Here is a 15,537-nt window from a genome sequence, read left to right on the forward strand (position 1 = left end):
ATCCATATTTGTATGTACCTTCTTCCAACTGAAAACCCTGGTTCACGATATTGACTTTTCTGCTCAACTCTGTAATACAACAAGTTTCATGACTGCTTCACCCAAAGGTGTGTATTTGAATTGAAACCATACATTAAAATTTTTCTATTAAATTTATATATGTGAAAGTTCAGTTTAGTCTGAATTTTAAAAAATATTTTTCCGGGGCGCCTGGGTGAGTCAGTCAGTGAAGCGTCCAACTCTTTTGACTTCAGCTCAGCTCATGATCTGGGTTCTTGAGTGCAAGGCCCGCATCAGGCTGTGCACTGACAGCATGAAGCCTGCTTAGGATTCTCTCCCTCCTCCCTCTCTCTCTGCCCCTACCCTGCTCACACTCTCAAAATAAATAAACTTTCAAAAATTGAAAAATTAAAAAAATAAATAAGTAAATAAATAAATAAATAATACTTTGCGAATGAATATGTGGAGTGTTAAAATGTAATCTTTGAGGACACACATATCTTTCAGAGAAGGTTCTGAAGGCTCTCTGTGGAGGGTGGGGATAGATCATATCTACCACTGCCACTAGGGTCTTTATTTGTGATGCAGAGTGTATTTCACAGTAATCATATCACATTCTCCAGGGTATGCACTAAGGCAACTTGAAGATATCTAATATATTTCTATGGCAATTTAATACTATCAAACTTATAATGTGGCAGCTTCCAGATCAAAGTAGTTGTAATAATTATCCAACTGCACTATGTACAGCTCTATTTATTTTCTCTTAACTCAGGAATGTTATTAACCTTCAGATGACTACAGGTTACTACTTTGGAACTTAAGAGGCATCTCCTTAGAGACAATTAGATGGATTGCAGGTATATTTTGGAGACACAATTAACACAACTTTTTAATAAATTACAACTTTTTAATAAATTTTAATAAATTACAACTTTCTAATAAATTAATGTTGTGGTGAGGGGCAAGGAAGAATCAAGAATGAATACCAGATTTCTCCTTTGAGCAACTTGATAGCACTTAAGGTACTACACAAAATGATTGTGTAAGAACAGGATACTTTGTGTGTGGGTGTGTGTGTGTGTACCTTTGATTTTTTTTTAATATCATTATTACAACCAGATTCTCAGTTCTTATGCTATTTCTGTTCCTCTAATATATAGTCCTGATTTGATATCACTTGGCACCAATTATAATATTTTAAATATATTTTCAGAAATGGAAAAGAATATGATATCTGTTTTGTTTAAGGGGACGATGAAGAAAGCAATAATCATTCCGGGGTGAAAGATATGGAAGAGTTAAAACCAACAGTAATGACTGCTAGAGGTAGTGTTAGTGTTTAGTTAACTATGAATAGGTACATTAATGACTGATAGGAAAAGCAATAATGCAATTAACAAGGTACACTTAAAACACAAAATTTTTGATTTATAAAAATAAAAATGGATTATATATCTGAGATATCAGGGTTTTTTTGGCCATTTGTCTACTTTATTTATTTGTTTCAAGTTTTAATTTAATCTAATTAGTTAACATATCATGTAACATTGGTTTCAGGAGTAGAATGTATTGATTCATCACCTATAACACCCAGTGCTCATCACAGCAAGTGCTCTCCTTAATATCCATTACCCATCTAGTGCATCCTCCACCCACCTCCCTTCTACCAACCCTCAGTTTGTTCTCTATAGTTAAGAGTCTCTTATGGTTTGCCTTCCTCTCTCTCTTCTTTTTTCCCACTTCCCCAATGTTTATTTCTTTTGCTTCTTACATTCCACATGAGTGAAATCATATGGCATTTGACTTTCTCTGACTGACTTGTTTTGCTTAGCATAATACACTCTAGCTCCATCCACATCATTGCAAATGGCAAGATTTTATTTTCTTTTTTTTAACTTTTTTATGTTTCATTTATTTTTGAGAGAGAGAGAGAGAGAGAGACAGACAGACAGAAAGACAGAGTGCAAGCAGAGGAGGGGCAGAGAGAGGGAGTCACAGAATCCTAAGTGGGCTCCAGGTTCTGAGCCGTCTGCACAGAGCCCGACATGGGGCTGGAGCTCATGAACTGCGAGATCATGACCTGAGCCGGCGTAGGACGCCCAACCAACTGATCCACTCAGGCGCCTCAAGATTTCACTTTCGTGATGGCTAAGTAATATTCCATTGTGTGTATGTGTGTATGTATGTATGTGTGTGTGTGTGTGTGTGTATTCTTTATTCATCAGTCAATGGAAATTTAGGATCTTTCCATAATGTGGCTATTAATGATAATGCTGCTATAAACATCAGGGTGTATGCGCCTTTTGAATCAGTTCTTTTGTATCATTTGGGTAAATACCTAGAAGTGCAATTGCTGGATCATAGGGTAGTTCTATTTGGAGGAACCTCCATATCATTTTCCAGAGTGGCTATACCAGTTTGCATTGCCATCGACAGTGTAAGAGGGCTTCCCTTTTTCCACATCCTCAACATCTATTGTTTCCTGTGTTGTTAGTAATAGCCATTAAGACAGGAGTGAGGCGATATCTCATAGTTTTGTTTTGTATTTCCTCGATGATGAGTGATGTTGAGTATTTTTTCATGTGTCTGTTAACTATCCATATGTCTTCTTAGGGAAAAAAATGTCTATTCATTTCTGACCATTTCTTAAATAAATTATTTATTTTTGGAGTGTTGAGTTTGAGAAATTTTTTTATAGATTTTGGATACTAACCCTTTATCTGATATGTCACTCTCAAATATCTTCTCCCATTCTCTAGGTTGCCTTTTAGTTTTCTTGATTGTTTCCTTCACTGCAGAAAGTTTTATCTTGATGAAGTCCCAATAGTTCATTTTTTATTTTGTTTCCCTTATCTCCCTTATCTCCAGGTCAGAGCTTGAAACCTATGCTTTCCTACAGGATTTTGGTGGTTTCTTGTTTCATATATAGGTCTTTTATCTGTTTTGAATTTATTTCTTTAATATGAAATTTATTGTCAAATTGGTTTCCATACAACACCCAGTGCTCATCCCAACAGGTGCCCTCCTCAATACCCTTCACCCACCCTCCCCTCGCTCCCACCCCCCATCAACCATCAGTTTGTTCTCAGTTTTTAACAGTCTCTTACATTTTGGCTCCCTGCCTCTCTAACCTTTTTCTTTCTTCCTTCCCCTCCTCCATGGTCTTCTGTTAAATTTCTCAGGATCCACATAGGAGTGAAAGCATATGATATCTGTCTTTCTCTGTATGGCTTATTTCACTTAGCATAACACTCTCCAGTTCCATCCACGTTGCTACAAAAGGCCATATTTCATTCTTTCTCATTGCCACGTAGTATTCCATTGTGTATATAAACTACAATTTCTTTATCCATCAGTTGATGGACACTTAGACTCTTTCCATAATTTGGCTATTGTTGAGAGGGCTGCTATGAACATTGGGGTACAAGTGCCCCTATGCATCAGTACTCCTGTATCCCTTGGGTAAATTCCTAGCAGTGCTATTGCTGGGTCATAGGGTAGGTCTATTTTTAATTTTTTGAGGAACCTCCACACTGTTTTCCAGAGCAGCTGCGCCAGTTTGCATTCCCACCAACAGTGCAAGAGGGTTCCCATTTCTCCACATCCTCACCAGCGTCTATAGTCTCCTGACTTGTTCATTTTAGCCACTCTGACTGGCATGAAGTGGTATCTCAGTGTGGTTTTGATTTGTCTTTCCCTAATGAGGAGCGATGTTGAGCATCTTTTCATGTGCCTATTGGCCATCTGGATGTCTTCTTTAGAGAAGTGTCTATTCATGTTTTCTGCCCAATTCTTCACTGGATTATTTGTTTTTTGAGTGTGGAGTTTGGTGAGCTCTTTATAGATTTTGGATACTAGCCCTTTGTCCAAAATGTCATTTACAAATATCTTTTCCCATTCCGTTGGCTGCCTTTTAGTTATGTTGATTGTTTCCTTTACAATGCAGAAGGTTTTTATCTTTATGAGGACCCAATTGTTCATTTTTGCTTTTAATTTCCTTGCCTTTGGGGATGTGTCAAGTAAGAAATTGCTCTGACTGAGGTCAGAGAGGTTTTTTCCTGCTTACTCCTCTAGGGTTTTGATGGTTTCCTGTCTCACATTCAGGTCCCTTATCCATTTTGAGTTCATTTTTGTGAATGGTGTGAAAAAGTGTTCTAGTTTCAACCTTCTGCATGTTGCTGTCCAGTTCTCCCAGCACCATTTGTTAAAGAGACTGTCTTTTTTCCATTCAGTATTCTTTCCTGCTTTGCCAAAGATTAGTTGGCCATACATTTGTGGGTCTAGTTCTGGGGTTTCTATTCTATTCCATTGGTCTATGTGTCTGTTTTTGTGCCAATACCATGCTGTCTTGATGATGACAGCTTTGTAGTAGAGGCTAAAGTCTGGGATTGTGATGCCTCCTGCTTTGGTCTTCTTCTTCAAAATTACTTTGGTTATTCAGGGACTTTTGTGGTTCCATAAAAATTTTAGGTTTGCTTATTCTAGCTTCAAGAAGAATGCTGGTGCAATTTTGTTTGGGATTGTATTGAATACGTAGATAGCTTTGGGTAGTATTGACATTTTAACAATATTTATTCTTCCAACCCATGAGCATGGAATGTTTTTCCATTTCTTTATATCTTCTTCAATTTCCTTCATAAGCTTTCTATAGTTTTCAGCATACACATCTTTTACATCTTTGGTTAGGTTTATTCCTAGGTATTCTATGCTTCCTGGTGCAGTTGTGAATGGGATCAGTTTCTTTGTTTTTCTGTTGCTTCGGTGTTACTGTATAAGAATGCAACTGACTCTGTACATTAATTTTGTATCCTGCGACTTTGCTGAATTCATGTATTAGTTCTAGCAGACTTTTGGTGGAGTCTATCGGGTTGTCCATGTATAATATCATGTCATCTGCAAAAAGTGAGACCTTGACTTCATCTTTGTCAATTTTGATGCCTTTGATTTCCTTTTGTTGTCTGATTGCTGATGCTAGCACTTCCAACACTATGTTAAACAACAGTGGTGAGAGTGGACATCCCTGTCGTGCTCCTGATCTCAGGGAAAAAGCTCTCAGTTTTTCCCCATTGAGGAGGATATTAGCTGTGGGCTTTTCATAAATGGCTTTTATGATGTTTAAGTATGTTCCTTCTAACCCGACTTTCTCGAGGGTTTTTATTAAGAAAGGATGCTGAATTTTGTCAAATGCTTTTTCTGCATCGATTGACAGGATCATATGGTTCTTTTCTTTTATTAATGTGATGTATCACGTTGATTGATTTGCAAATGTTGAACCAGCCCTGCATCCCAGGAATGAATCCCACTTGATCATGGTAAATAATTCTTTTTATAAGCTGTTGAATTCTATTTGCTAGTATCTTATTGAGAATTTTTGCATCCATATTCATCAGGGATATTGGCCTGTAGTTCTCTTTTTTTACTGGGTCTCTGTCTGGTTTAGGAATCAAAGTAATACTGGCTACATAGAATGATTCTGGAAGATTTCCTTCCCTTTCTATTTTTTGGAATAGCTTGAGAAGGATAGGTATTATCTCTGCTTTAAACATCTGGTAGAACTCCCCTGGGAAGCCATCTGGTCCTGGACTCTTATTTGTTGGGAGATTTTTGATAACTGATTCAGTTTCTTCGCTGGTTATGGGTCTGTTCAAGCTTTCCACTTCCTCCTGTTTGAGTTTTGGAAGTGTGTGGGTGTTTAGGAATTTGTCCATTTCTTCCAGGTTGTCCAGTTTGTTGGCATATAATCTTTCATAGTATTCCTCGATAATTGCTTGTATTTCTGAGGGATTGGTTGTAATAAGTACATTTTCATTCATGATTTTATCTATTTGGGTCATCTCCCTTTTCTTTTTGAGAAGCCTGGCTGGAGGTTTATCAATTTCATTTATTTTTTCAAAAAACCAACTCTTGGTTTCATTGATCTGCTCTACAGTTTTTTTAGATTCTATATTGTTTATTTCTGCTCTGTCCCTATTATTTCTCTTCTTCTGCTGGATTTGGGGTGTCTTTGCTGTTCGGCTTCTATTTCCTTTAGGTGTGCTGTTAGATTTTGTATTTGGGATTTTTCTTGTTTCTTGAGATAGTCCTGGACTGCAATGTATTTTCCTCTCAGGACTGACTTCGCTGCATCCCAAAGCATTTGCATTGGTGTATTTTCATCTTCATTTGTTTCCATATATTTTTTAATTTCTTCTCTAATTGCCTGGTTGACCCATTCATTCTTTAGTAGGGTGTTCTTTAACCTCCATGCTTTTGGAGGTTTTTCAGACTTTTTCCTATGGTTGATTTCAAGTTTCATAGCACTGTGGTCTGAAAGTGTGCATGGTATGATCTCAATTCTTGTATACTTATGAAGGGCTGTTTTGTGACCCAGTATGTGATCTATCTTGGAGAATGTTCCATGTGCACTCAAGAAGAAAGTATATTCTGTTGCTTTGGGATGCAGAGTTCTAAATATATCTGTCAAGTCCATCTGATCCAATGTATTATTCAGGGCCCTTGTTCCTTTATTGATCCTGTGTCTAGGTGATCTATCCATTGTTGTAAGTGGAGTATTAAAGTCCCCTGCAATTACCACAGTCTTATCAATAAGGTTGCTTATGTTTGTGAGTAATTGTTTTATATATTTGGGGGCTCCCATATTTGGCACATAGACATTTATAATTGTTAGCTCTTCCTGATGGATACACCCTGTGATTATTATATAATGCCCTTCTTCATCTCTTGTTACAGCATTTAATTTAAAGTCTAGTTTATCTGATATAAGTATGGCTACTCCAGCTTTCTTTTGACCTCCAGTAGCATGATAGGTAGTTCTCCATCCCCTCACTTTCAATCTGAAGGTGTCCTCAGGTCTAAAATGAGTCTCCTGTAGACAGCAAATAGATGGGTCTTGTGTTTTTATCCATTCTGATACCCTATGTCTTTTGGTTGGAGCATTTAGTCCATTTACATTCAGTGTTATTATAGAAAGATATGGGTTTAGAGTCATTGTGAGGTCTGTAGGTTTCATGCTTGTAGTGATGTCTCTGGTGCTTTGTGGTCCATGCAACATTTCATTCACAGAATCCCCCTTAGGATATCTTGTAGGGCTGGTTTAGTGGTGATGAATTCCTTCAGTTTTTGTTTGTTTGGGAAGACCTTTATCTCTCCTATTCTGAATGACAGACTTGCTGGATAAAGTATTCTCGGCTGCATATTTTTTCTATTCATCACATTGAAGATTTCCTGCCATTCCTTTCTGGCCTGCCAAGTTTCAGTAGATAGGTCTGTCACTACTCTTATGGGTCTCCCTTTATAGGTTAGAGCATGTTTATCCCTAGCTGCTTTCAGAATTTTCTCTTTATCCTTGTATTTTTCCAGTTTCACTATGATATGTCATGCAGAAGATCGATTCAAGTTACGTCTGAAGGGAGTTCTTGTGTCTCTTGGATTTCAATGCCTTTTTCCTTCCCCAGATCAGGGAAATTCTCAGCTATGATTTGTTCAAGTACACCTTCAGCCCCTCTCTCTCTCTCTTTCTCTTCTGGAATTCCTATTATACGGATATTGTTCCATTTGATTGCATCACTTAGTTATCTATTTCTCCCCTCATACTCCTGGATTTTTTTATCTTTTTATCAGCTTCTTCTTTTTCCATATTTTAATCTTCTAATTCACCTATTCTCTCCTCTGCCTCTTCAATCTGAGCTGTGGTCGCCTCCATTTTATTTTGCACCTCATTTTTAGCATTTTTTAGCTCCTCATGACTATTTCTTAGTCCCTTGATCTCTGTAGCAATAGATTCTCTGCTGTCCTCTCTACTTTTTTCAAGCCCAGCGATTAATTTTATGACTATTATTCTAGATTCTTGTTCCATTATATTGCTTAAGTCGTTTTTGATCAATTCGTTAGCTGTGGCTACTTCCTGGAGTTTCTTTTGAGGAGAGTTCTTCCATTTTGTCATTTTGGATAGTCCCTGGGGTGGCCAAACTGCAGGGCACTCCCCCTGTGCTGTCTGGAGTAACTTGTGTTGGTGGGTGGGGCTGCAGTCAGACCCCATGTCTGCCCCCAGCCCACCGCTGAGGCCACAGTCAGACTGGGTGTACCTTATCTTCCCCTCTCCCAAGGGTAGGACTCACTGTGGAGTGGTGTGGCCTCTGTCTGGATTACTTGCACACTGCCAGGCTTGTGGTGCTGCTTCAATGGGATCTGGTATATCGGCCCGGGTGGATCTGCAAGGTGCACAGGGGTGGGAGGGGCAGGCCTAGTTCATTTTGCCATTGGTGGTCCCCTGTGGGAGGGGCCCTGCAGCACCGGGAGGGAGGCAGACCAGTCGGAGGGATGGATCCACAGAAGCACAGCATTGGGTGTTTGTGCAGTGCAAGCAGTGATGGGTACTGCTTCCCTTTGGGGGAGAAGATGGCAGCATAGGAGGGCGCTGGGCTCACCCCGTCCTGCTGATCACTTAGATTCCACCCACACCTGCCTAAATAACCCAGAAAACTGCCAGAAGACTAGTAGAATGGACTCTCCAGAGCCAAGTGTAGACAAGAGGCCCACGGAAGAGCGTAGGAAGGTCGGAGAGGCGGTGCACGCTACACGGACTGGCAAGAGGGAGCCAGGCGGTGGAGGGGCAGCTTGCCTGGCAAGGCAGAGTCCCTGAGTCTGGCTTGCAAAAGCGGAGGGTCCGGACTCAGTGAGTTCTGACAGCCAGCGGAACTTAACATCTGGAAAGTTAAAAGTCAACAGCTCTGCTTGGAGAGCAGGAGGGCGAGAGGACACTGGGAGGGAGAGGTGTTGAGCCCTGTAAGACAGAGCTCAGCTAGGCAGGGAACAAAGGCGCTGGCAAGCACCATCTCCCTCTCCCACCCCCCAGCTGAATTTATTTTTGTGTATGGTGTAAGAGTGAGGTCCAGTTTCATTCTTCTGCATGTTGCTGTACAGTTTTCCCAACACCACTTGTTAAAGAGACTCTTTTTTCCATTGGACATTCTTCCCTGCTTTGTCGAAGATTAGTTGACCTTATAGTTGTGGGTCCATTTCTGGGTTTCCTATTCTGTTCCACTGATATATGTGTCTGTTCTTGTGCCAGTACCATACTGTCTTGCTAATTACACCTTTATAATACAGCTTGAAGTCCAAAATTGTGATACCTCCAGTTTGGTTTTCTTTTTCAAGATTGCTTTGAGTATTCAGGATTTTTTGTGGTTTCATACAAATTTTAGGATTGTTTGTTCAAGTTCTGTGAAAAATGTTGGTGGTATTTTGATAAGAATTGCATTAAATGTATAGATTGCTTTGGTTAGTATAGACATTTTCACAATATTTGTTCTTCTCATCCATGAGCATGGAATGTTTTTTCATTTTTTTTGTGTCCTCGTCAATTTGTTTCACAAGTGTTTTATAGTTTTCAGAGTACAGATCTTTTACCTCTTTGGTTAGGTTTATTCCAAAGTATCTTATGATTTTGGTGCAACTGCAAATATGACTGATTCATTGATTTCTCTTTCTGCTGCTCATTGGTATAGAGAAATGCATCTGATTTCTGTATGTTGATTTTTTATCCTGCAACATTAGTGATTTTGTGTATCAGGTCTAGCAATTTTTTGGTGGAATCTGTCAGGTTTTCTATATAGAATATCATGTTGTCTGAAAACAGTGAAAGTTTGAATTCTTTCTGGCTGATTTGGATAACTTTTATTTCTTTGTGTTGTCTGATTGCTGATGCTAGAACTTCCAGTACTATGTGAATAACCGTGGAACTCTCAGTTTTTCCCCAATGAAGATGATATCAGCAATGGGTCTTTTGTATATTGTCTTTATGATGTTGAGGTATGTTCCCTCTATCCCTACTTTGTTGAGGGTTTTTATCATGAGTGGATACTGTATTCTGTCAAATGTTATTTCTGCATTTATTGAGAGGATCATATGGTTCTTACCCTTTTTTTAATTAATGTAGTGTATCATGTTGATTAATTTGTTAATACTGAACCACCATTGCAGCCCCAGAGTAAACCCCACTTGATCATGGTGAATGACTTTTTTAATATACCATTGGATTGATTTCCCAGTATCTTGTTCAGAATTTTACATCCATTTTCTCAAGGATGTTGGCCTATAATTCTTTATTTTAGTGAGGTTTTTATCTAGTTTTGGAATCAAGGTAATGCTGGCCTCATAGAATGAGTTTGGAAGTTTTCCTTCTATTTATATTTTTTGGAATAATTTGAGAATAGGTATTAAATCTTCTTTAATGTTTGGTAGAATTCACCTGGGAAGTCATCTAGCCCTGGACTTTTGTTTGTTGGGAGATTTTTGATTACTGATTCAATTTTTTTGTTTGTTATTGGTCTGTTCAAATTTTCTATTTCTCCCTGTTTCAGTTTCAGCAGGTTATATGTTTCTAAGATTTATCCATTTCTTCTAGATTGCTCAATTTGTTGGCATATAATTTTTCATAATATTCTCTTATAACTGTTTGTATTTCTGTGGGTGTTAGTTGTGATCTCTCCTCTCTCATTTGTGATTTTATTTATTTGGGTCCTTTCTCATTTCTTTGTGATAAGTCTGCCTAGGTGTTTATAAATTTTATTAATTCTTCAAAGAACCATCTCCTAATTTCATTGATCTGTTAACTTGTGGGGGTTTTTTGTTTGTTTGTTTCTATATCATTTATTTCTGCTATAATCTTTATTATTTCCCTTCTTCTGCTGGCTTTAGGCTTCATTTGTTGCTCCTTTTCTAGCTTTTTTAGGTATAAGGTGAGGTTGTGTATTTGAGGTTGTGAGGTTGTGCTTCTTGAGATAAGCCTGTATTGCTATATACTTACCTCTTATGATCATTTTGATGCATCCCAAAGGTTTTGGACTGTCACGTTTTCAATTTCATTTGCTTCCATATATTTTGTATTTCTCTTTAATTTCATGATTAACTCATTCATTCTTTAGTAGGATAGTGTTTAACCTCCATGTATTTGTTGTTTTAACAGTTATTTTTCTTGTGATTGACTTGATTTTTCATAGCTTTGTGGTTGAAAAATATGCATACTATGATCTCTATTTTTTGTGCATATTGAAGCCTGAATCTGTCCCCATATGTGATATTTTCTGCAGAGTATCTTTGTGCACTCAAACTAAATGTGTATTCTGCTGCTCTATGATGAAATATTCTGAATATATCTATCAAGTCCATTGGGTACAGTGTGTCATTCAAAGCCATTGTTTCCTCCTTGATTTTCTGCTTAGATGAATTGTCTATTGGTGTAAGTGGGGTGTTAATGTTCTCTACTGTTATTGTATTGTAATCGATGAATTTATGTTTGTTATTAATTGATTTATATATTTGGCTGCTTCCACATGGAAGCATAAATAATTATATTTGTTAGGTCTTCTTGTTGGATAGACCCTTTTTTTATGATATAGTGCCCTTCTTCATCTCTTGCTCTGTTTTCGGGTTAAAATCTAGTTTGTTTGATATATATATGGCTACTCTGGTTTTTTTCACATCCATTAGCATGATAAATGGTTCATTCTCTCATTTTCAACCTGTAGGTGTCTTTAGGTCTAAAGTGAGTCTCTTGGGGCATCTGGGTGGCTCAATCAGTTAAACGTCCAACTTCAGGTCATTTCTCATGGTTTGGGGGTTCAAGCCCCATCTCAGGCTCTGTGCTGGCAGCTCAGAGCCTGGAGCCTACTTCAGATTCTGTGTCTCCCTCTCTCTCTTCCCCTTCCCTTCTTGCTCACTCTCTCTCTCAAAAAAAATAAATAAGCATTAAAAAAAATTAGAGACAAATGGCCAAGATGACAGAGTAGCATGGAAGTTCTCAGCTTCCCTCATCCTGAAATGAAACTACATCAGCATGAAGTGAGTCCAGTGAAGAAATGGGCAAGAGACATGAATAGACATTTTTCCAAAGAAGACATCCCAATGGCTAACAGACACATGAAAATATGCTCAACATCACTCATCATCAAGCAAACACATATCAAAACCATAATGAGATACCACCTCACACCTGTCAGAATGGCTAACATAAACAACTCAGGCAACAACAGATGTTGGCAAGGATGAGGAGAAAGAGGATCTCTTTTGCACTGCTGGTGGGAATGTAAACTGGTGCAGCCACTCTAAAAAACAGTATGGGGGTTCTTCAAAAAATTAAAAATATAACTACCCTTTGACCCAGCAATTGCACTACTAGGTATTTATATTAAGGATACAGGAGTTCTGTTTCAAAGGGGCACATGTACCTCAATGCTTATAGCAGAGCTATCAACAATAGCCAAAGTATGGAAAGGGCACAAATGTCCATTACAGATGAATGGATAAAGAATATGTGGTATATATATACAATGGAATACTACTCAGCAATCAAAAAGAATGAAATCTTGCTATTTGCAACAATGTGGATGGAATAAGAGTGTATTATGCTAAGCAAATTAGTCAATTAGAGAAAGCCAAATATCACGTAACCTCACTCATATGTGGAATTTAAGATACAAAACAGATGAACATAAGGGAAGGAAGAAAAATTAATATAAAAACAGGGAGGGAGACAAAACATAAGAGACTGTTAAATACAGAGAACAAACTGAGGGTTGCTGGAGGGGTTTTGTGAAGGGGATGGGCTAAATGGGCAAGGGGCATTAAGGAGTATACTTGTTGGGATGAGTACTGGGTGTTATATGTGGGAGATGAATCACTGGAATCTACTCCTGAAATCATTATAGCACCCCCAAAAAGTCCTCTTTAATATAATTTTTTAAAGTTTTATTTAATTTTTGAGAAAGACACAGAGAGGTGGGGGGGAGAGGAGCAGAGAGAGAAAGAGAGAGAGAAAATCAAGCAGGCTCCATGCTGTCACTGTCAGCATGAATCCCAATGCGGGCTTGATCCCACAAACCATGAGATCATGACCTGAGCCAAAATCAAGAGTCGGACACTTAACTGCCTCAGCCATCCAGGCATCTCTAACTTTTCTTTTTATAATCTCCCGAAACACCATCAGATTTGTTTCTGGCTTCACTTGTATCTATTATGCTCTATGTATGAAAATGACTGTAGAACATTACCTGGGACTGAGAAAGAAAAGCAGGTGATGCATCATTTATGCTTGGTATCATACTTTCAGTCTTCTGAAATTGACTTTTAATGTCATATTTTCCAGGCCCCGGTACTCCCTAAATTACAAAAGAAAAAATACATGTTCTCATTAAGAGCATCTATAGTACCTAAGGGAACAGTTGGCTAAATATATGAACCAAAGTTACAGGGTTTTTAAGCAAATTCCTACACGAAATTACTAAAGCACTTCATTAAAAGGCAAGCCAGAACAAACTTAAGAGAAACAACAAAAAATTTTCCTTAGCAAAGTTCCCTAGGAACCTGAAAACATACTACTTGAAACTTTGCTGCCCTCTACTGATAGAGCTCAGAAAAAAATTATCTACTTCACATAATTAAAAATTACAATGAATAAAGGTTTCTATATTTCTTCTATTTAAAAGTATACAACCTTATGAAAAGCCCACAACTAACATCATCCTCAACGGGGAAAAACTGAGAGCTTTTTCCCTGAGATCAGGAACACGACAGGGATGTCCACTCTCACCACTGTGATTTAACATAGTGTTGGAAGTTCTAGCATCAGCAATCAAACAACAAAAGGAAATCAAAGGCATCAAAATTGGCAAAGATGAAGTCAAGCTTTCACTTTTTGCAGATGACATGATATTATACATGGAAAATCTGATAGACTCCACCAAAAGTCTGCTAGAACTGATACATGAATTCAGCAAAGTCACAGGATACAAAATAATGTACAGAAATCAGTTGCATTCTTATACACTAACAATGAAGCAACAGAAAGACAAATAAAGAAACTGATCCCATTCACAATTGCACCAAGAAGCATAAAATACCTAGGAATAAATCTAACCAAAGATGTAAAGGATCTGTATGCTGGAAACTATAGAAAGCTTATGAAGGTAATTGAAGAAGATTTAAAGAAATGGAAAGACATTCCCTGCTCATGGATTGGAAGAACAAATATTGCCAAAATGTCAATACTACCCAAAGCTATCTACACATTCAATGCAATCCCAATCAAAATTGCACCAGCATTCTTCTCGAAACTAGAACAAGCAATCCTAAAATTCATATGGAACCACAAAAGGCCCCGAATAGCCAAAGGAATTTTGAAGAAGAAGACCAAAGCAGGAGGCATCACAATCCCAGACTTTAGCCTCTACTACAAAGCTGTCATCATCAAGACAGCATGGTATTGGCACAAAAACAGACACACAGACCAATGGAATAGAATAGAAACCCCAGAACTAGACCCACAAATGTATGGCCAACTAATCTTTGACAAAGCAGGAAAGAACATCCAATGGAAAAAAGATAGTCTCTTTAACAAATGGTGCTGGGAGAACTGGACAGCAACATGCAGAAGGTTGAAATTAGACCACTTTCTCACACCATTCACAAAAATAAACTCAAAATGGATAAAGGACCTGAATGTGAGACAGGAAACCATCAAAACCCTAGAGGAGAAAGCAGGAAAAGACCTCTCTGACCTCAGCCACAGCAATCTCATACTCGACACATCCCCAAAGGCAAGGGAATTAAAAGCAAAAATGAATTACTGGGATCTTATGAAGATAAAAAGCTTCTGCACAGCAAAGGAAACAATCAGCAAAACAAAAAGGCAACCAACGGAATGGGAAAAGATATTTGCAAATGACATATGGGACAAAGGGCTAGTATCCAAAATCTATAAAGAGCTCACCAAACTCCACACCCGAAAAACAAATAACCCAGTGAAGAAATGGGCAGAAAACATGAATAGACACTTCTCTAAAGAAGACATCCAGATGGCCAACAGGCACATGAAAAGATGCTCAGCGTCGCTCCTTATCAGGGAAATACAAATCAAAACCACACTCAGGTATCACCTCACGCCAGTCAGAGTGGCCAAAATGAACAAATCAGGAGACTATAGATGCTGGCGAGGATGTGGAGAAATGGGAACCCTCTTGCACTGTTGGTGGGAATGCAAATTGGTGCAGCCACTCTGGAAAACAGTGTGGAGTTTCCTCAGAAAATTAAAAATAGACCTACCCTATGACCCAGCAATAGCACTGCTAGGAATTTACCCAAGGGATACAGGAGTACTGATGCACAGGGGCACTTGTACCCCAATGTTTATAGCAGCATTCTCAACAATAGCCAAATTATGGAAAGAGCCTAAATGTCCATCAACTGATGAATGGATAAAGAAATTGTGGTTTATATACACAATGGAGTACTACAGGGCAATGAGAAAAAATGAAATATGGCCCTTTGTAGCAACGTGGATGAAACTGGAGAGTGTGATGCTAAGTGAAATAAGCCATACAGAGAAAGACAGATACCATATATTTTCACTCTTATGTGGATCCTGAGAAACTTAACAGAAACCCATGGGGGAGGGGAAGGAAAAAAAAAAAAGAGGTTAGACTGGGAGAGAGCCAAAGCATAAGAGACTGTTAAAAACTGAGAACAAACTGAGGGTTG

General features: G+C 38.3%; 1 protein-coding gene across 1 annotated transcript in view; it reads right to left on the bottom strand.

Moving 5' to 3' along the window:
• The window catches only part of STPG2 (sperm tail PG-rich repeat containing 2), a 640,262-nt gene that overhangs the window by 488,027 nt on the left and 136,698 nt on the right, over window positions 1-15,537 (bottom strand). Inside the window, exon 7 of the mRNA XM_047091542.1 lies at window positions 13,053-13,160. Within this exon, the coding sequence (XP_046947498.1) occupies window positions 13,053-13,160 (108 nt within the window). The remainder of the gene's footprint in view (window positions 1-13,052; window positions 13,161-15,537) is intronic.

The sequence above is a fragment of the Lynx rufus genome, unplaced genomic scaffold (assembly GCF_022079265.1).
Source record: "Lynx rufus isolate CCGP_SWC_20201006 ecotype Redwood Valley unplaced genomic scaffold, mLynRuf1.p SCAF_3, whole genome shotgun sequence".
Classification (NCBI taxonomy): Eukaryota; Metazoa; Chordata; class Mammalia; order Carnivora; family Felidae; genus Lynx; species Lynx rufus.